This window comes from Trematomus bernacchii, unplaced genomic scaffold (assembly GCF_902827165.1).
Source record: "Trematomus bernacchii unplaced genomic scaffold, fTreBer1.1, whole genome shotgun sequence".
NCBI classification, from domain to species: domain Eukaryota; kingdom Metazoa; phylum Chordata; class Actinopteri; order Perciformes; family Nototheniidae; genus Trematomus; species Trematomus bernacchii.
This window is the reverse complement of record NW_022987591.1, coordinates 327,073-350,476: the sequence shown is the minus strand read 5'-3', so window position 1 is coordinate 350,476 and position 23,404 is coordinate 327,073. Positions and strand designations below refer to the sequence as shown.

Sequence of the window (23,404 nt, the reverse complement as noted above, 5' to 3'; positions counted from 1 at the left end):
CTATGCACAATTCTACAGGGGTCCAACACCTGAACAAAAGACAGCACCACAATCTGTATGGTTACAAGAGTCAGAATTGACATGTGGTGCCTAAGCTATGCATTAAACTGAATCTCACTCTCTTGTTAAACAATAATGTCTTTGAGTGTGCTGCTCATTTCAATCTGCCAGTCCTTACTTGTAAGATTTGGTTGTGTATGCACAGAGATACGAATACACACACACACCGAGCCAGTGGTGAAATATAAACAAGTATATTTTCTCAGGTGGATCATTTTCATACGCCATTCATTGGCCACTATGCTTGATTATTTAAATGTTATGCTACGTGTCCTTTTACTCTACAACATTTCACATACAATTTTGTACTTTTGCTGATTCCAAATTTCCAGAATAAATGAGCTCCAATTAATAATCTACGTTTGAGTCCTGAAATTGACACAATTGTGCTTTATTGCTGTACAGGTACAGTACTTATAAAACATTGGGAACATAATAATTATGAAAGATCACATACAATCTTTTTTCTTTCCACAAACACATATGTATGCAGGTTAAAATATACTGTATGTCATGTACAAAAAGAAAGACGACAACAATAAAAAAAAAGCAACAACACTATGAAAGGCAGTGAGATACCCCTGCTAAAATATTGTGTCTCTCCGGACAACTATACATGGACTGGGGACGGTAAAATGGCCGCTCTGCACTGGCTGTAGCACCAGAGAGCTGATCTCAGAGCAGAGGATTGATAGATTCCTGACCAACAACAATGACTGGCTGCCAGAGTTCTGCTTACGACAGACTGATCATCAGGGATTGTAAATGACGGAGCAGTCCAGTTAAAGGTGGATGTAAATGGATGATGAGTGTTTATATGACAGACAGGGGACAGTGCAATGATTCACAGTGCAGTGGGAAGCTGTTCTTCACATTATAAAGCCATATTTATCTTTTCAGCATGAGGACGTTATAAAGGGCCGGGCCCAACATGTGGTCATGCAAGGTAAAAGCTTGATATGCTTTAAAAGACAATACAAAAACAATTAATCTCCTCATTTCATGATTTCAGTGAACATGGAATCACACAAAACCATAATGCAAACGACTAACCAGAACCCTGATCATGATAAAGGACTAATTCAGAGGCTCTATGTTTTCTTTCATTGGCAAGGTTGAGTAGCTTGATCTTGGCTGAACCGTGATGAAAATGTTTGACATAGTTCTGCATTGCAGTGCTACTCATGCAACCCCAATCTCAGCACACGGAGCAAATCAATACCGTATCAGAAATTCTGCATCATTATTAACTTGCTTTTTTAAAAAAATGGCCTGCACACACACAACTTCTGAAGACAATAAATCACATTAAGCAGTCAGGTACACTGTTTAGATACAGGCGCATGTTCCAGTAATAATATACACAGGGTTTCAGGCAGTGGAAGAAAACGTTGCTATTATACATTCAGCCAGTCAGTCAAAAATGCAGCTCAGCCATCTCTGTTGTGAGTATCCGTGATATCCTCTAATCCCTCTCGAATATTTGGGCCCTGACAGCAGCTGAGATCGATCCTGTGATAGCGCTGCTAATTCGTAAGTCCGAATCAATCAGACACATTGTGGGTGATCAGTGGGAATGAGAAATCAATTAGAGCTATTGATACTTTGCGGCTCCAACAATCCCGACCGATCTTCAAAGATCAAAAAGCTTGTTGAGACACGCCCAGCCCATTACCGAAGTCAACACCACACCACATAAATATTGTGCAATAAAACATCCAAATACAATGAAAACATTTGCCTTGCATCATTGGAACAGAACAAAGGGGCCAAGAGGGAGGGGAAATATTAAATAGAGTATAAAGAATTTAATAGCCATAGACAATCATTCTGAAAAAAAGATATTCACATTTTAAAATAAACCTCTTCTCTTTACCTCAGTCATTGCATCTAACCCAAGACATTCTTAAATCTCAGTTTCACCATCATAGACAGCATTATCTCATCTCTTCCTCTTTCAATTCAATCCCGGTGCTTTCCTATCATACAGTAAAAGGTTGAACATACAACACTGGTCACTATTTACAAAGCGGTCATCATGGAAACACCCGTAGAGCCGGTTTGATCCATTAGAAAGGGGGGGTGGGAAAGAGGTGGGTTTGGTGGGGTCGAGGAGGAGGAGATGAAGGTCTGTACAATAATTGAGTTCATCTGTGCGTGAGTTCCTGAGCTCTGCACAGTCTCCTGAACAACACCCAACACACAAAACTGTTCAGGTGTTGATGAGACACAATGAGAGTTTAGTTGCTACTTTTCAAGTGTAGACTGTTTGTTTTTTTCTCTTCTTTTCTCCATGTTCATCTGATCTATTGAGAAACGGTCCATTGAATCAACACTGAAGCACAGTTATGATTTGGTCATTCATGTCAGTCTGTACATATGAGTATTTTTTAAATAACTCTATTATTTTAGACGTCTATTTTGCAAGTTGTATCACTTTGGCACAGAGTTTCATGTTCACAACATGAACTATATACCTGTCAGCTAAAGCTATGTTACTTAGCTTTACCTTTATACCTTAAACCACAGTCCTTTCTTTTGTTGGATCCCCTTTTCCTCGTAAAGGTAAGTGCAGTAGTTTCTATTTAGGCCAGAGGTTTTTGTTCCCCAAAGGCTGGTGGTAACAATGAGGAAGAGAAGTGCACCTTGGGATATTACTGAGGTTACCCTGACCCCTGGTCTCTCATTGCCAGGGCTGCAGTAGCACTTGGTGCCCGAATGTGAGAGGCGAGGTGAGAGCTGTACCTGAAAAGGTCCCATGTCTGATCCCGTACGAAGGCCATGTTTGACTTGTAAACTTCAGAGAGGTCAGAGCCTCGGGGGCGCACGCACAAGCATTCATGGGAACATCACAGGACAGCAAGTCACGTATTACAGCACCATGTTCTGGGGTGGAGCTCCTTTGGGTGCAGCAGAACAACACAGGCTAGCATACAGACAGACTAAAAGGGCCATTTAATAGACTATGAAAACATTACTACTCTGTTCTTTAATTCAACCACCCTTTTATGGACGTCATACATTTTGTCTTAGAAGAACTGAAAATAATTCATAATATGTCTCCTTCTAATAATAAAATCTCGATCTCTATAGACTTTTACTGTGTCTGTGTCCCACTGTATCTTTTCATAGAAGTGTTACAGAGTGCCGAGTTTGTATCATTTAGGTTATGGGATCCTCCACAGTCGAGGTCAAAGGCGCAGAGGCGGGACCTTCAGCCCAGGGACTTGACGCTCTAACATAACTCATGGGCATGGAGGTAACTTGGTCCAAAGAAAAAAAAATGTGATTCTGACTGGAGTGAAAAAGAAAAAGGAGCTGCATCTGCATATAACCTCTGTCATGGAGAGGCCTTCCTGTTGGTCCAGAGCAGCGTGTGGGGCTGGGGGGGGGTCTGAGGTGGGCGGTGCTTCCAGTCACCCCGCCCCTCACACTGAACTCGTCGCCATCGCAGAAGATCCCCAAGGGTGGCACTCTCATCCCCGTTGGACAGACGTAACCGCTGGAACACCTGGAGCCAAGAAGAAGGGGAAGAAGAGAACGTGATGTAACTCAAATCACACATAAATAGTGACTTTCCCCTGAGTGGATTGACAAGAAGATGACAGAAAGCTGAAATGACCAGGCCGTGATTGGAGGGGAGTGTAAATGATAAGCAGTGGTTTCATTTCAAGACAAAGGTATCACATTTGTCGTGCAAAAATGGCAATAAAAGATGTCAAATATCATCATGTCTCCATCAGAGATTCCTGCCTCTAAACTAAAGCAAGAAAGATAGGATAGTTCTTTTCTGATCCACCATCTTGAAAGAGGCAGTGATCACTGGGCTGGGCTCCTCTCTTTAAAAGCAGGACCGTCTTTCTCATGAATCACTAAACAACAGAGATGAATGTGGGGCTGGCACCAAGCCATCTCATGAGACAGTTGATAAAGAGGGAAGCAGTAGGAGGGGAATCCCTTCTCTGAACTGACAGCATGAACAGCGCCTCATTTACATATTCTGTCTCTGGATCCCCATTCTTTACATCAAATGAAGTCTATTGTGATGTACAGAAGGGGCCCTTGAGCAGCAAGCACTTAAGTGACTCTTGCTCTTTCTCACACACATGGTCAAATACACAAAAGGCTCACACATGGACGTCATTCTGTGTAAAGCACATTATGAGCTTTCTGCCAAGATCCAGGTAAATACCAGCAACAGGGCCGAGTCCTTACCTAATGATCATGACCAGAGGAGGCAGGGGGGGGTTTTAACGGTGGGGTCGAAGTGCGAAAAACTCTACCCTCATGCTCAGAGATGAGATCTGAAGCATACGGCTGGCTTTACTATATTGTGTATTTCTTACTGTGAAGATATCTAAATAAAAAACAAAAGCAGACCTACTTGATGCTGTAAATCGCAGTATTTTAAAATAATTATTTTCTTCCCTTAACCTTTTCTGCTTTGAATCTCTGCCAAGCATATGTAGTTCATTTAGTGATGCACTCCTCAAAGATATTGCCACATACACACACAATAAATACTTGGACACACACACAGGGATCACATGCACATATCTGGAGGGTTGCACACCTGTGAGTGTCCATATGCACATGCACTCAAACACACATACACATTGATTGCCTGCAAGAGCACAAAACTCAGTGACCTAATCCATAATTTACACCTCCCTGCCAGGCTATTCTCTGCTCTGGCGCCAGGCAGGAACACCAGCTACTGGAACATTAGACAAGAAAGAACACCGTGTCCTTCTGCAATGCATGACTCTGACTGTACATGGACACACACGCACGCACGCACGCACGCACGCACACACACACACACACACACACACATACACATACACACACACCAACACATAAACATTTGAAGAATCAAATTCTGAGAGAACAACATTTGAAACATTTATAGTTTGTGGCCTTGATGCTTTAAAATATAAATAATTTGAATACTCATCTTCAGAGAGTCAAGGTGAGAAGATGGTATTGCTGCCTTTAGACATTACATTTACCTCATGCTAAAGACTCTCTTACTGCAAGAACGTGGACGCCTTAACATCACACTTAAGTGTGAATGTTGAACATCTCATTTCAAAGCCATAAGCAATTATATTCCACTTAACTTCTTGGAACATGGCTGCAGGGATTTGTTCTTATTCAGCAATAAGACCTTTCATCAGGCCTGTCAAGATCTTCCACACTCAAATCAAAGAGAACCGTGGGGTAATAGGCACGTGTGTGTTGCCTTAGAGTTCATTTTATACTGTAGAATAAATATTGTTTTATTTAAAACTAAGAGGCATTACCCAAACCATTAAGGACGGCCAAATCAATAATGTAATAACAGTGTCCATAGATTTTATTTAGTATTTATGGTGCCTGCATCAACATGCTTCCAACAATGCTGCCCTTTGCACGCAGGGCTGGTCTCTGTCTAATTACATGCTCACTTGGATATTCCCCAATTACATCTCATCAATCAAGCTTATATGAGGGATATACAATTGCAGAATAGTCGCCAAATTAAAACATTTTCTGATTGAGGACAACCAGACTCCATTGAATCATCCACTGACATCTGAAATTGTACCCGTGCCCTTGATCACAATGGCATGGGGGAGGGAGCCGATATCCAAACCAACATGTTAATGTTTTGGTAATTTTATGGTAATAATATGGTAATGTAGGAACACTAGTGGTCACTCTAAATTGTCAGTTATAGACAGGATTTTGTGGCCACAGGGTTTGACAATGACCTCTGAGCTTCTCCTCAGAAAACACCACACACACACACACACACACACACACACACACACACACACACACACAACACCACACCACACACACACACACACACACACACACACACACACACACACACACACACACACACACACACACACACACACACACACACACACACACACACACACACACACACACACACACACACACACACACACACACACACACACACACACACACACACACACACACACACACACACACACACACACACACACACACACACACACACCACACACACACACACCACACACACCACACACACACACACACACACACACACACACACACACACACACACACCCTGCTTGTATGATTTCTGATTGATCCCCAGCGTGTGTGTACATCACATACACTTTATGTTCACTTTCTGCACAGATTATATCTAATTTACAAAATATAAATGCCTAGGCTAACGGTAATACAAGGAGAAAAATCACAGTGTCTATTTCCAGCATCGTATTTCCCCAACGGTTTGATAGGGGCTGGGAAAGCAACTGGTGGCAAAAGAGACGGACTGATAATAGCGATAGAGATGTTGATGCTCATTATTGACCTATGTGGGAGCTCTTTCCTGGAAATTGCAACGAATGGATTAGGTCATGTGGGGATTTCAGAGAAACTGGCATGACACCTTTTTGTCACACGGATGCTTTAACCCTGGCAAACAAGGGGGGGATTCATGCAGAGACACCAAGGCTCTCTGTCCCCGTCTGTCCTTCTCATCTTCAAAGTGTTGTTATTCTGAATAACAAACATGTGGCGCAGTCATTCTCCCCATTTAAACGTCAAGGGGATAAACAAAGAATGACAATAATCTCAGTGCCATCCTATCATTTAGTTGGCAAAATGGACAGTCCACCTATTCTTTATATGAATAACAGAGTTATCCGTCCCCCTGTTCTTCCTTCATCCTTTCCTTTTCATTCATCCCATTAGATCTGCTAATCCCACATAAACACTGACTGGAATGCAGCTAATTGAAAGGCATTCTGGGTCACGTAGTTGTTCCCATCTCTTGAATGAACTCATGGTAATGAACCTGTTCCGGAAAACACATGAGATCACTGGAGCCATGTTTCAAGAGATAATGTCAGGCACATGAGGGTGAAGATCTGTAGTAACTTCTGAGGTTATACAACTTGCAGTTTATGAAACATCTTTGACAATACAAATCAGAAACAATATTTGAAGGATGATATAAGAAGGGAGTAATGTGATGGATCAGCAACTGAAAATCCCAGCAAGCAAGTGAACAAGCAACAATAAAAACTGCAGCTCTGCTTTGTTGAACAGACCTAATTGAAGTTTGAGTTTCTGTTAGCTTTAAAATCTATGTGCATCAGTGTCGGCATGTATGCTCATTTGAATGCTATTAGCATTTGTTAATCCGAGGACAGTTTCAAAGGAACAAGGATGCCTACTGTTCCCTGAAAGATGCATTTAGATGCATTTTACAAATGTCCGATAAAGCCCAGGTTCTCTGGTCATTTTGAACAAAAGCAATTTCTTGGACCAGAATGTTCCAAACTTTTTTTTTTTGCATTTCTTTCCACGGCATGTGCAACCTTGAAGATGTTCTTGTAAGATCACGTTGCTGCCTTAAGTGGAAAAATATTACAACAAACAAACTTGTATAAAAACTTTTGATGTGTTTAAGTAGATTCAAATACATAAAACCTACTTTATGCATTTTTAATCACCAGTTTAATCATCCACAAATCATATATACCTAATATTGCTTAGATGCTTTTGATACCAGCTACAATATATTCATAACTCAAATATTATTCAGTCATATGGATAGGCTTACTTATGATGTGCTCTTTCACAAGTACCACCTGTATCACTGAATATAGAGAGAGGTATATAGAGATATACAGACTTACAGATTCCATTCATTTATCATAATAAAGATGATCTCACTGAACAACAAACAATACTTATTGTCTCGAAGGAGAAGGAAATATTATAGTTTATTAGGTATATATTTTGGCAGTAATGATGATAAAGTGTACAGATGCAGACGTATAGCTAGCAACAAGAGCTGCAGTTTCCTTTAAGGAATGACTGATAAAAGGAAGAAAACAAGCAGTGCCACTGATTCTAGGATCAGACCTTCCCCCCCCTCTATAGGGCAGAAAGCTAATCTGATTCCAGAGCAGTGTTTAAAGGACAAAGAGCGCAGTAAATAATGGGAGCAGGTAAAAAATAAATTAAGTTCTGGAAAAGCAGTGGTTTTCAAGATGTTGCCTTCGATGGCCGGTATTTTCTGGAGTTGGTATGGTTGGATCAAACCACCCTCACATTTTTATCAAAACAGTGTTGTAATTTTCCAGCCATTAATATTGGTTGTTATTGGAATCGTTTGTTACGGCAATAAATTCCAGATGACCACATCTTCAGTTAAACTATACATTATTTAAAGCCACTCTACAGGAGGGTTGGTCATCTCCAGAAATAGACGTAGAGTGGAGGATTACTTTAAACAAACGTCTGAGGCTTTTTTCATTTTGTAAAAGAAAAACACTGCTCGTGAGGGTGGAGAGCAGCGAGGAATGAGATACACTCACCACATCCCTACATGTGAACCAGGCTTCCAGTGAAACCCCCTGCCCCCCCCCTCGCTGTTTTAGAGGGCAGCCCCCGCACCGAAGGGAGAAAAGTTGAGATGACCCCTCTGGAAGATAAAGGAGGGAGTGAGAGTAACAGCCTAGCTCATTAGAAACAACAGGAGAGAAGGAGAAAGGGAGTTATTTATATGCAACCAAACTTACTGAGAGACAACCTTAGACTTTTGGGTTAGCAGGAATGTTCTTAAGACTTTCTCTAAGTTTGTAAGAAGCAGTCTTAAACAGGTGAGTTCACCCCTACAGTTTGGTGGACCAGAGGATTGTGAAGTGGGAACACAACGTGCCTTCACATCTCTAGTGGCAGTACCTTATGAATGTGTCCTTAGTTTCTTTCAAAGTGGTACACTATGTGCCTGTGCTTCAATCATCACTCACAGTGACACTCAAACATTGAATGATGCCAATTGTGAAGAATCTGAATTGGTTTCAATGTGCTGATACTTTCAAGGACTAAAGCTGCGTACTTAAAAACACAATGCAGTGACAGAGACTATTGAGCACAGCATTTACATCACAGACGCTGGTATGCCAGAGCTTTCACTGTGTATGTAACCTGCATTATTATGATTTCCAGATGCCACTAATGCAGTGGTGGAACAGATGTGAGTAAAGTAAGTAAAGGCTAACACGGCAGACATGTGCAAATCAATTATTGTTATGACAGCCGCTGTCTTAAATGAATCAAATTTCCTGTTGGAGTCTGTGGGTTCACTGCTCAGCCTCTGGACATCATCTAAATAACTGCAGAGAAAGAAAGTGTGTGTGTTTGAGTATGTGTGTTTGTTATATCGAATGTAAACAGAATGTGGCTGCGTCACGATCCAGCCACATTAATAATAAAATGCTGATTTGCCTACATATTTCATGTTTAACAAGTATAAAAACATTAGCAGCTCATGTGGATGTGTAATGGAGGCTCCGTGGCTGTACATGAATATGACATCCTTTTGTTACTAACTATCAATCATTTTATATATGTTAGTGCAGCTGATCTAACAGTGTTCTTTTTATTGTCTGACGATGTTGTGATTATAAAAAAGGGTTTTATCTGCATTACAGCAGATTGAAAAGGAATTATGGTCAACTATTGATGAGAGAAGTTAGAAATCTGGTCTTTTCTCTCCCAGTGAATACTTCTCACATTGTAACAGTTCATCTTCAATGGTATAAAATGATCAAAAGGGACATTTAGAAGAAAATGTCAATCCAACAAAACAATTTGCCCACCAAGCTAATAAAGAAGGAAGAGTGTTATCAGTGTTGTTCAAATACTATTATTTTAACAACACTGTAGTAATTTTGAGAACACATTTTCCAGTCTTATGATTGATAACTAAGACAGAGCCTTATCACAATTCACAAATGTTATAAAATATGAATGTGGCCTTTCTTGACAAAATACAAATCCTATTTTGGAGTTGAGAAGGTACAGTATAATTACAGGAGAGCTTTTGTTGTGACTGAGTTGTTTGCTAGTCATGTGAGTGTGATTGAGCTGCTACACTCCTATATGTTTATATCTTTAAATCATCAAGGCATTTTAAAATACATGCAGCTATTGTTTTGTATTGTACGTTTTTTCAATCAACATGGTTTCCATTTGGTCAACTGCATTTTATCAATTGGATATCAGAGGCTGTGTGTGTATGTGCTTGCAGGACATTACATGTGATCCTGTAACCAAACACCTGTCTACAAAGCCACAGCAAGCTCACATGTCATGACTGATACATGTTGTTCAAAGGACGCCACTTTCCTCTCCATTTAAAATGTAAAGAAACCCACAACAAAATACAGGCCCAATATAGACATGTTGTCATGATCTGTGTGCTGCTCAGTGCCTGTCTTTGTGTGTTTACCTGAGTATGATGGCTGTCCATGTGTCTGTGTAGAGTGGAGCTTGAGGAGTTTGACTTGCTGTGACTCTCATCTTCCAGCGACCCTGAACACACAATGTCACAAGCATTGTTTAGCACAAACTGCAAGTCCTCCCACACACAGACACACACTGTGGTTGACAATCTCTCTGAGCGTTTATGGTTTATTGTAAACAGTCTTTGGCCAGAGCTAAGAAAAACGATAAATGATATCTTACAATACATTCTTTCTTATTTCTCAGGCCTCTTCATTGTGTCGCCCTCATTCTTTGAAACCCTTCCTACCGGCAAGCTTTTATTTCTGGCATGTTAAAGATAAGTTTAAGTGTTTAAGTGATTTAGTTGTGACATGGGCAAAGGGGTTAAAATAGAAATAGAGTTAATAGCCTGGTCCGGCCTGACAGATTCCTTTCTTCACTCCACAGGTCAGTGGTTTTAGCCTCAAAGGACTTTAAAGGACACTAAATATAGCAATAGCCTCTTTATTTAGGATCACAGGGCCTTTGGAGGACACTCCATTGAGCCTGACTTCCATCACTTTGTTGTACGCTCTGCAGACCTACACACCAATATAAAACTCACATCTCTTAGTAAAACATTTAACACATATTCAAACTGCACTTTAGGAATTTTTTTCTAACTCCACAGGTTGAGTTCATTTATTTATTTTTGCTGTAGTATGTATCATCAGTTTCAGCCTTAAATAAAAAATGGATTTGATTGGAAATTATCTGTAAAAATGTGAAATACTCGGGCTGTTACCGTTGGAAATCTGGTTGCCGTTCTCCACGGGGGCGGAGCTTTGGGAGTGAGGATGTGTGTGGTTGTTGGCGTTCTTGTCCTGTAGCTGCACAGACGGCAGGTTGATATTAGAATTGAATCCTGTGAAGAATGAAGCCAGAGGAAAACACACTAGCTGTCAGTGCATGTCATAAACAGTCGATACAGAAAATATTAAAACTGGTAATATGGCATAACTGTCTAATTGTGCTACTTTAAAATGTGGCTCATCATGTGTTGACTTCCCAAATCCTCTATTTCCTGAGTCCCACCCCTCCTAACCCTTTAAGCCTTAAAAAAGTATCCACATTCTGTGTCTGGTCGAAGGTGACTCCACATGACCTGACTCTGCCCTGCTGCTGCTCCTCAGGGCTCACATGCTCTCACACACTGATTCAGTAAGTGACTGTGGGTACAAATGTGCATGAGAGTGTGAATGGGAATTTGTCAGCTGCCGTCCCACACGAGAATGTGTGCCTCCCTGCCCCCCCCCCCCCCATGGTCACAAGATGCCTAAATATAAAGTTAGCATACGGCAGGTGTGTGTTTCTGACGGACACAAGGCCAGGTAGAGGGAGGGATTTTAATCTGATAGTTGTCCGCTTGTGAAGAGTCACAGTGAGTATTTTGATTTGTACAATAAAGACTATAATTAGGGAGAATTAGACTTTAATCCAATTTTAGGAAATATGTATGTTGCCGTTGAGGCATGAGGTGTCTTATGACAGGGCTTTCCTGAATGCCAAGACCACCTGCCCTCTTCCCCTGGCATTCCTGTGGTTTTTTTCATTCCCTGAGGATGAGGAAGGGGAGGAGGAGGAGGGAGGCAGCTGCTCTTCACAGAGATGTCTGGGATGGCAACTGAAACCCGCGGCCACTCCCACAGCGTCAGGTATCACACTCAGTCAGCCGAAAGGGAGCGGAAGCAGGCCATCCTGTTAAGCCCCTCGGTATCCCTCTGCACTCTGATCTAAGCAGACCGCCTTGCTTTGCCCACTCGAAATAACAGCAAGGTTGTGAACCCCAGTGCCAAGTTCCCCTGTCGCACACACTGTTTCCATGACGCCAGTGCTTTTCCCGCGCGGGTTCAGGTGCTGACGATGAGTCAAGCGCAGGATGTCAAGTGAGGCATATGGGTCAGCCTGCGCACTGCTCTCATTCCATCTCTTATAAGGACTTCAGCTATCTACCCCTTGAACTTGTAACATTATTAGACACAGTACTTCACAGGATTGTCTCACTGTGGTGGTCGGAGCTCGGACCATAGAAGGGTCCGGGGAAGCACTTTCCCAGAAGAAAAATGTGTACATTTTAAAGTTAAACACTTTTTCGGTTTATTATGAAACTGTTGCGGACCTAGGTAATTCATGGGAAACACTCATAGACCTATGACATAACTGTGTCTTATATAATTCAAGCGCAACAATAACATGAGCCTCTGATTATTGACAGCGAGAGATAATCCTTTCACTTGATTGTCATTTTTCTAACTGTTCAGGGTGTCTTGTTTGCTTCTGCTGCTGGGCAGTCACACTGGCTTCAGGAGAACATGAATGAGCTGTTAAATATTTATACCCATCCTCATCACTCTACTGCTCATGTATTATTAACCTAGCCACAACTAATACACTTGGAGGAAACAGAGACTCCGATAAAAACACAGAGGGACAACACAGTTTGTAACTGCTCTCATTTTCCTGTCCTTTCTCCAGCTTAGGTATAAAAAGAAAATTCACTTTCATAGGAGGGCCAACAAAGTAATCTCTTTGTGGGGTGGTAACCTCTGACCTGAGGACCTTCCCCTTTTCATTGACAAAGTGGAACAAATATGTTTATCCTCTTTTTGCAAAGGTCAACCGTTGCATCAGTGTCACAGAGACTGAATGTGCTCTGCATGTGGAGCACTGAGCTACAACACACACCAACACAGTAGATCCTACTTACTGTGCAGTGCAGTATGATGCTAAATGGGCTACAGGAGCGGGCTCATTAGGTAACATGGAAGGAGGCAGCTGCACTGGAGACTGTAACAAATGGGCCTCCTCAAGTAGGCCAACGAGGGTGTCTAGCTAACCCTGAATCAATGTAAGGACTTTCTAAATGTAGAAAAGGGGCATTTATGAGAAAGGCTGTTGGGTGATAGTCCATCTGACCGCCCTACCACTCAAACACAGCCTACATGTATGAGTCCGCATTCACACAGGCGCAGAGAGCGACACAAAAACAGCGGGGGGGGGGGGGGGGTTATTACTTACCTGCAACCCTGCACAACTACTGCTGTACAGAAGGTAATCACCCAGTGAACAATAAATCATGTGTCACAGAGCAGCCTGAGACTTTGATCATGAACTCATCACAGATTACAAAATGGACACGTGCACGCACGCACGCAGTGGTGTTCAAACAGTATCTGGGCTTGGCAGTATATCTAAACTGATATTGTGATATGACACCAGATATTGTCTTACATTTATGGTAACATCCCACAATTGTCTTTGGCTGGTTTTGAAGGCTGCATGACAGTAAATGGATATCATTTTCTGAACTAACCGGACTGTTTTAATAGTTATAATATTTGCCATGACACAGTTTCATTATATCCACATAATTGATGAATTTATATTAAAATAAATTCAATGTTGTAAATATTCTATGTAAAAAACAATAGTCAACCCTACAATGTTTTCTCCATGTCGATATCAAGGTATTTGATCAGAAATATTTGGATATTTGATTTTCTCCATATAATCCAACCTTACTGTGATCCCCTTTCTGCTGTGTTTTAATTGTCTGTAACTGTGTGTGTGTGTGTGTGTGTGTGTGTGTGTGTGTGTGTGTGTGTGTGTGTGTGTGTGTGTGTGTGTGTGTGTGTGTGCAGATGTGTGAGAAACAGACCTCCATCTCTGGTCTTTCGGCCGGAGCTGGGCTTCCTCAGCAGGCTGCGTCCCGAGCTGAACAGAGTGTTGAGCTCATCCAGGGGGCTGGTCAGGGGTCTGCCATTGGCTGGGTTGAACAGCAGGGGCGAGGAGGAGCACGAGTGTGCCCTCCGAGGCTCAGGTCGGGTCATCTTCACTGGGGAATAGGGAGGGGGCTTCCCCAGGGGTTCCCCAATTGCCCTTTGAGCGCATGAGGTTTTGGGAGGGTCTGAGCTTCCTGTGACACATCTGGTAATACCTTGGAAGTTGGTCTCAGGTGGGGGGAAGGGGAAGTGTGACGGTGGTCTGTAAGGGGGAGGCAGGGCGTTGGGGGGAGGAGGTGGAGGTGGAGGGGTGAGTGGAGTGGTGGGCTTCTTCTCTGGCATGAGGACGGTGAGGCTAGGGGAGGAGTCGGCCCTCTGGCGGGCGTACTGAGGGGACAGGGGGCTGTCTGGGCCGGTAGCATAGTTCAGGTTGGTCTCAAACACGGGCAGCTTCTTCACCTCTAGAGGGGTGAGGGGGGGACTCATCTGAAGCAGGAGAGCAGGGTGACGGGGGAGGGGGGAAACACCAGGAGAAGGTGGACGGTGGGGGGAGCAAGTTGGGGAAGGGGGCAGGGGATGTCGCAGCTGCCGTCTTTGCCGCTGTTGGCAGTGCTCTGTGAGTGAGTGAGGTCCATGGCAGCCGTCAACCCTGCCGCCATCCGTTTGATCTCCCCGCTATGAGGGGGAGACGCACACAATCCCACCAGGTTCAAGCCTAGGGCCTCCAGTTTGGCCGCCTTGCTTACCACGGTGGCAGGACCATCTTCATGAGGGAAATACTTCATCTCCTCGTAAACGGCCTCCGAGTCATCCAGCTCCGGGCTGTCAGGAGGCTCCTGGAGGCTCCGGGCCCGCTGCTTGGAGCCCAACATCTCTATGTACACGTCCTCTTCGCCCTGGCCACGGTACAGGCTCAGTCCAAGCCCTTGTGGGACATCTACAGATGCTGCTTTCTGCAATAAACCACCAAACCCACAGAAACCGCCAGCCCGGGACAGCAAGGCCAGCTTCACCTCAGCAGGACGGAACTGGTGGATGTGTGGAGATGCAGCGTTGATATCCTCATATGAGCCTGACAGCTTGGTGTTGGGACTGCGTTTAGGTTTCGGGGGTGGCACCTTCCTCATGGTTGTGTAGTCATCACTGTGGGGACGGGGCTTGGACAAGGCTGGGGAAATTATAAAGAAAGCAAATAAATACAAAGAAAGTCAGACATTAGCCATCTGAATTAAAGGTCCCCTATTATGTGTGTTAAGAGATTCGGAAAGATTCAGGAAATAAGATTCTCTCTCTTTTTGTCCTGATCCATTTATATAAAAACCTGTCTGAAAATGAGCTGATCAGATTTTGGCCACTTTGTGATGTCACAATGTCTTTTTGGGTTTGGCAACCATTAGCCAATAATCAACCAAGGTAACACCTGCCCACCTTATCACCTGAATATCCTCCTAAACCACCATTAGCCGCTTTCACACCAAGTACTTTGCCATACTTAGTGCCGGCACTTAGTGCCCCGGCACTTATTACCCCAGGGCACTAAGTACCAATCGCGTTCACACCGGAGTACTTTTCCCTGAGGGAAGATTACGCAAATGAGCCGCTGACGTAACTTCGTCTTCTTCTGCTTTGGGTTTACTGGCAGGCCGCAAACAACTTCACGGCGTATACTGCCACCCGAAGTCCCCGGAGTTGGGGACTGGCTTCAGTAGAAGCTGCTGGGACTCCCAGCAGCTTCTACTGAAGCCTTCCGAGTAAATTGCCAGAACGCCGACACCTCCTCATCTCCACGGCTCCCATGTTTTCTTTTGTGTTGCCATAAGTTAGTCTCTCTGCGTTTCTGCGCTGGGCTAATGCTAATGCTAATGCGAGGATAATAAAATGGCGGCTTCACAAAACTTTTTTTGAGTTTTACGGGGCGTGGTTTGCAATTCGCCCAGCCAATGGAAATTGGTACTTTTTTGGTACTTTTTTGGTACCACCTCTCTAGCAGGCACTGAAAATGGGGGTAAAAGTTCCCGGCACTAAGTACTCTTTTTGGTGTGAACGCGACGTCAGGGGTACTAACGGAACTAAACGGGAAAAGTACGGGGTAAAAGTACTCCGGTGTGAATGCGCCTATTGTGTTTTTTTAAAACAAAAACTTCCCAGAGGGGGGTGGGGGGGTGACCCTTCAATTGCATTTAAAAGCTACAGTCACAGATTCAGCACTTTTGAAACACTTCAGAGACATGTTTTATGGGCCATTCTACCGAATTGGACCAAAGTCAGGTTGGAAATGTTTTGAAATGTAGTTTTTTTCCCAAAACTTTGTCCATATATATTTTGTACCATATCTAAATTACAAATATCTAGTAAAAGAACCGTACATTTTTATATTGTATTTCCAGACTGTATTGGAATGTTCTTCCTCTACCAAAAATGGTCACTACCGAAACATAGTACATACACTGTAGTAAAAAAGTATTATATTAACCTGTTCAGATTGTTTTACCTTCCCTTCTCTAAATAGTATTTTAACAAATATCTATTGAGGGTTTTCACAATTAAATTAATAAAAGTGCATTTTTTATCAAATTTCAAAGTTCAATTTATACAATTCATAAAAATCATAATGCAAACTTTCTTTGTAAAATGCATAATACTGATCATATTGATTCCAGAGTTAATGATTGTTGAAATTGAACATACATTAAACCAATCAGTATCATATCATTTTAGTTGATAACTCAATATACTTCATTTTTTACAAAACATCCAGTGTTTCGGTAGTGACCACAGTATCTTGCTCTCAAGGTTGTATCATATTCCCTCAACCTTATTGCTTAATCTTAACTCATAACATGCCTTATGTTGAAGTGTGAATGTTTGAAGCTACTGACCCAGAATCAGCACTTTAGTAACAGGCTGAAATAGAGGGGAATGAGGCTAGAATGGGTGATCTGTTTGATATTTTGAGCAAAACACTTCATAGAGATGTTTTTTATATATCTGATACCTATAATATATGCCTAAAAATAGTATAATAAGAGACCTTTAAAGTAACACACTGATTTTCAGACTTTAAAACTGATTTATTTCAAAATGGTGGGATTTACCTGCTTACCATTCCATTTTGTCACTACCGAAACGATCATGTCAATTACCGAAACGTAACCATATGTTTCGGTAGTGACGATTCTAGCTAAGTTTGAGCATAACTTGAATGCTAGCAAGTACATGGCTAGCATACACGTCTTTGAAGAGGTTTACACACATAAAAACCTAATACTTTGCATACTGTAAAACCCCGACAAAGTTGACTTAATTGAAGATAATATGTGTTCGGTAGTGACAATTCTTAAGGTTACAAGCCGATTTTCAGATTTTGGAACAGATTTATATCAAAAGTATGGGATATAGCTACTTGCCATTCAGCCATGAGGGACAGGGGTGCAGTGTCACTGCCTTGTCAAAAATGCAGGGGTGTTGCTAAAAACCAGGCTCAGCCATTGGACTAAAACCCCTTGTGTTTCGGTAGTGACATGAAAACTGGGGACATGATTTTTTGAGAATAGTTTTTTTATTAAGAAATGATACCCACAATAAATCTAAATATTCCAACTTCTGTTTGAATGTACTCAAAGATCTTCTAAATACACCATTGAACAACATTTAAAAAAATGTTTTAAGAGTTATTTACAGAAATTGAAATTTAGATGTCAGGGTTGGGGACAGCTACTTCCCAATAGAAAGTATACCCTATAAATGATGTTTTTGTATATATTAAGCTTATCACTATCTAATTTAATGCCTTATGTTTAAATAGACCATAACATATTCTTAGTAAATATCTATGTCTGAATACTTAATTGTTTTGTTAAATAGTTTTTATTGCTTTGTACTAATTCGGTAGAATGCCCCTCTGAGACCTATACTTTATTGTTGAAAAAGTATAACAGGGGACCTTTAAGGGACAGAAAGGACCATCTGTTGCATCTTCTAAAGACGAGTAGAGGTGATTTACCTGATGGGTCTGTGGGGGACAGCTGGGATTTAGGAGGGCTTCCAGCTGGGGAACCATATCCCTCAGGAGTGGGACTCTCTTTGGCTGACATCGTCAACCCTGCACTAACTGCTTCATAAGATGCACTCAGGCGGGTGTTGGGGTCCCTCTTTGGTTTGGGCGGAGGTTGCTTGCGAGGGGAGGAGAGACCCCCCCTGCCTGCCCCATCCTCGTTGGTATGAGCCACCTGCTGCAGGGCTGGTTTGATGGGTGGACTCGCTGTGGAAGGGAACATGTTCTCCATGGCGAGAGGGATGGGTACTGAGCTAGACCGAAAGTGGCGAATAACTCGACCGCCCCCATTGACAGGACCATCGTAGACTTTCCCACTTTTCTCCACAACCCTACAAAAGGAACAGATACCAGAAATACATTAAAGGTCACATATTATGCAAAATCCACTTTTTCATGTCTTTTTTACTTTAACATGTGTCCCCTCAGTGTAAAGAGATTCTGAAAGTTTCAGGAAAAAAGATTCGCTCACTTTTTGTCCTGATCCATTTAGATAAAAACCTGTCTGAAAATGAGCTGATCAGATTTTGGCCACTTTATGATGTCATAACGATTTTTTGGCTTGTGTAACCATTAGTCAATCACCAACCAAGGTAACCCCCCCCCCCCACCTTATCACCTGAATCTCCTCCTAGAGCACCATTAGGCGCTTTCACACCAAGTACTTTGCCGTACTTAGTTCATCAGAACTCTTTAGTTCTGATGAACCCCGGCCGGAAATCCCCGGAGTTGGGGACTGGCTAGTCCCAGCAGCTTCTACTGAAGCCTTCCGAGTAAATCACCAGAACGCCGACACCTCCTCATCACTCCACCGCTCCCATGTTTTATTTTGTGTTGCCATAAGTTAGTCTCTCTGCGTTTGTGCGCTGGACTAATGCTAATGCTAATAATGCTAATGCGAGGATAATAAAATGGCGGCTTCACAAAACCTTTTGGGAGTTTTACGGGGCATGGTTTGCATTCCGCCCAGCCAATCAGAAATGGGAACCTTTTTCTCCCATGAAAGTATCTGCTCTCTAGCAGTGACTGAAAAGGGGGTGAAACGGTTCTCATGAACTAAGTTCTAGTTCCGGATTTCTTTGGTGTGAACGCACATTTTCGGAACTATATCGGAACTATACTGGGAAAAGTACTCCGGTGTGAAAGCGCCTTTTGTGTTATTTTTAACCAAATATCTCTCATGCGGCTTTCACACCAGCGCTTTTCCCTTTCTAGCTCCTAGCGAGAGCTTTTCTGGTTCAGCTCCGGTTTCCCTTTTCAGCTCCCGCTCTGTTCACACCGCCCAGAGCTGCCGAGAGATTTTCTCCCACAACAACAACGGGCCGGGGACTGCGTCGGGTCGACGATCGTGTTGCTTTTAATCATACGAAGCCAGATTAAATTAAATAACGACTTCTCCAACCTTATACTTTTCTCCAGAGTGCCGTGGTTCATTGTTTATTAATGTGTTTCAGCGGCATTTACCGACCGCTGCAGTGCTGGCTGCTCTTCAACGGGAGTTTATTCTCCCGTTAGCTCACACGGCTCTAAAGTATTCACTGTCTGACTGTCACACAAGCAGCTGATACATATCCCCAGTTCCCCTTAAGTGAATGTGTGTCAGTCTGAATTGACGCTGTTTGGCATCACAACGCTGTTATGAAAGTTTCTCTGGTATAACATGGGTGATGTTAGCATAGCAACCGAAGCTAAACTGACTACTTGCTAAGCCGTTTTCTACAGGCACATTTTACCGGCGTATTTTTCATTATGATTCTACTTGTGATAGTCGGACATGACAACCTGTACAGCCCATGTATTAATTCCATCCGATAGCTGCTATAATAACAAAACGTCTGCCTGCTCTCCACAATGATCAATAACAGCGAACGGATGGTCAAAGTAAGGTTTCCTGCACGCCTCGACGTAAGCGACGCCGCGTCATAGCTCCAAAGCTCTTGCCTCTGGACCGACAACTTTTTGGAGCTGGAAGTGAACCGCATTCCGGAGCTATGACGCGCCGCCGCTGCGGTGTGAACAGGAAAAACCGGCGCTTTTCAGGCTCTAGCTCCCAGCAGGAGCTGGAAAAGCGCCGGTGTGAAAGGGGCATCAGAGGGGCGTGGGGAGTGGCTCCTTATTTTCATCTAAAGTAAAAGACACAGAATCAGCACTTTTGAAACAGGGCTGAAACAGAGGGGTTTATGGGATGCTGCAATGAATGATCTGATGAGCCAAACACTTTAGAGACATGTTTTGTATATATCTGAGACCTATAATATATTGATGAAAAACAGTATAATAGGGGACCTTTAAAAAAATTAATTCTGGCCATTAATCTCCATTACTATTGCATTTGCATGCTTTAACAAAATAACAAACACGCCTTGGCTTCAGGCACTACCCTTTTCCACTCCAATAATTTTCTGATCCGATTGAGGTAATGATATCATTTAGATCATCAGAATGCTCAACCTTAATGTATGCCTGCTTCAGCTGTCATTCCACAAATATGAGCTAAGGAGGCCAATTGAAGGATAAGGACCAAAGAGATTATGCTTTAAATCTAATCTCCTTGCAGTAATTTGATAACATCCTGTTAGATATTTCCCTTGCTAATCTGTGTGAGCCATCTGTTGGTTGCAGAATCGCAGGCGGGGGTTAGCCGGGCATATGGGCAGGTGATGTGGAAAGGCATTAAAAAACCTGCAGAGAAATTAGGTGAGTTTGGGTGAATTTGAATCCCCTCTACGATACAACAACTGTGACTCTCTCCCAGTCCGCCCACAGACACCCCTCCTCCTGCTGGGCGTCTGTCTGAGTAGCAGATGTTACATGGACAAGGACACATAGAGGACGCAGAATCATGTGTGTTTATGTCTCATTTCATCTTTCAGGATATAATTCCTTCCATAAATTAATCAAAACACGTTAAAAAATGTCAGTACATTGCAGTGCGGTGACATTTTCTAATTGATTTTTAATCGTTTCCAATTGCTCATTGATTAAATACAGTGGAAAAGACTCACTATAGGTTATTAGTTTGACAGGCTTAATATAAATATTGGTTTGTCTAAGATGATGTTTAGAAGCAAACATCCTATATGTGTTTATATTGTTATAATATAATAAACATATATTTAGTCAGAAAGCTTTCAGACTTTAGCATTTTGTTAACAAATCATTGTCAGGTGGAGATAGAAAAATCAGTATCATGGGACAATGGCAGTAATCAACACACATGGTAATGCTTCCTGCTAAAAGATTATATTAAAAATAATAAATGCATATATAATGCAGCGTACCATAGAAAGCATAAAATTACTAAAATTACTAAAATTCCAAAGTCACATTTGAGGTATTACCAAAACCCATGTTTAACCCTTTCGTAGCCCTGCAGGATTATTCCAATGTAATGATATGTTGTATTAGCATGCGGAGAGGTTGACATAAGGATAGCCTTCCATTGGTGCAACACTTTACTAATACAATCTGACAAACGCAGATCATTCTCTGACTATTCATCATGAAATTAACAATTAAAAGCTTTCACTGCACAGGGATACAATGACACGCATGCAGAAACACACATACACACTTATGGAGGCCAATGATTGCTTTTTACAATCAAAAATCCTGTACATTTCAGTAACTACACATTGATGACCTTTCAGGTTAAATACAGTCACTGTAAAACCGTCTCATTTGGTTTTATGCTACTGTATATTGTTTGTAAATGCAAAATGACTGACTGCACATTGACATATTCCAATCGGACTAAAGGTGTGTTAGTTTCGAGGCTGTTTGCTAATATACCTCTTCATGGGCTGATCCTCCTCCTTGCCCACTGGCTCAGGCCTCTCACCAAGTGGTGGGCTGTTGCCAAGGATGTTGATAAGGCTGTTGCCATGGCAGCGCAGGCGGTCGCTCTCTCTTGAGATGTCGGAAGCATTTTGGATGACCAAGTGGTCATAGGTTCGCATCCCTATGTCTTCTGCCCCCTGCAGGAAGCGCTGCACACCGCCCTCCTCTTTCTGCTGTGAGGACAGCCTGCGATGAACGCTCTGTCTGGCCAGCCAGCCACGCACCACTGAGACACGAGGAAGAGGAAGAGAGGAAGAGGAAGAGGGGAGAGGAAGACAGAGATGTCAGAGGTGTCAGTAAAAGAAAGACAGCTGAACACTCAAGTAATAACAAGTGTTTTGGATATTACCTTTCTGACAGGTGATGATCTTTTTATGAAGCTGGTAGCAGCGGTCGTTCAGCTGGTCGGCCTGCCAGTACCTCAGAAACACTTTGCTGCTGCCCATCTACACACACAACAACACAAATCATAGTTGTAAACTACAGTGGTATCATCGCCAGCTTCTGTGAGTCTGGCTGTCAGGAAATCTCAGAAGAGAGTGCCTTGTTAGTTGAGAGATGGCAGAGCAGTGATGTAGCAGTGATGCATGATAATAGGTGGGTGTGGAGTGTGGGCAGGGTATGGAGTTTGCATGTTGACACGGCATTCACTTCCTGGATTAGAGGGCATTTGGGGGGTGGCAGAGGTCACCCTATAACAGGTGCACAGCACTGAGGGGGTGACATGCTTCCACACACACCATTCATTTCAACACACGCTACTTGTAGGAGTGGTGCTTGTGCGAGTGTGTTGAGCAGAGCTGGATGAAAAGGTGTCTGCAAGGCATTGTGGAGGAGTTTGTATGCGTGTGTGAGGCTGGAGCTGCTGTGACCTGTAGGGTCACACACTCAGACACAACAGCAGTCTGGCAGACAGGACAGAGAGGGGGGCGGACGGGTCCATGCTGCCGTGTGACTGAGGGTGTGTGAGGAGAATGATGATGAGGCGGGACAGCTGGAACGAGTTGTCAAAAATTCCATGGGATTTTTCAAATAGAGGGTCAGGGATTAAGTCATTTGGCAAATCTTTTGTTATTGATGGGGACAGAAAAAGAGGCAAAACACACACACACACCTGCCATCCCTGGAGTTTGGACTGTTGCAGAACGGAGCGACATCTCTCTTCAGGGGACAATTTCTTCTTGTCTCCCAAAGTCGGGACCACAAGATCTTTATATCTGAGACACAAAGAGATAACAACAGAGATATTAAAGCTGAAGAGCGAAACTTAAACATTTGACGCTGATGCATCTTTTCTCAGAAACAATGGGTTCAAAGTTCAGTGGGGGTCATACGGCAGACCAGCCACACAGCATCTGTTCCTATTGGTGTTGCCGCGGGCAACGGTTGCTATGAA

At 42.8% G+C, this 23,404-nt stretch overlaps 1 protein-coding gene across 1 annotated transcript in view; it reads right to left on the bottom strand.

Moving 5' to 3' along the window:
* Window positions 1-579: 579 nt before the first annotated feature.
* The window catches only part of myo16 (myosin XVI), an 82,491-nt gene continuing 59,666 nt past the window's right edge, over window positions 580-23,404 (bottom strand). Inside the window, 10 exon segments of the mRNA XM_034129114.1 lie at window positions 580-3,571; window positions 10,358-10,440; window positions 11,138-11,257; window positions 14,051-14,591; window positions 14,593-14,616; window positions 14,618-15,282; window positions 18,118-18,500; window positions 21,961-22,234; window positions 22,358-22,454; window positions 23,123-23,225. Of these exon segments, the coding sequence (XP_033985005.1) occupies window positions 3,401-3,571; window positions 10,358-10,440; window positions 11,138-11,257; window positions 14,051-14,591; window positions 14,593-14,616; window positions 14,618-15,282; window positions 18,118-18,500; window positions 21,961-22,234; window positions 22,358-22,454; window positions 23,123-23,225 (2,461 nt within the window). The 3' untranslated portion in view covers window positions 580-3,400.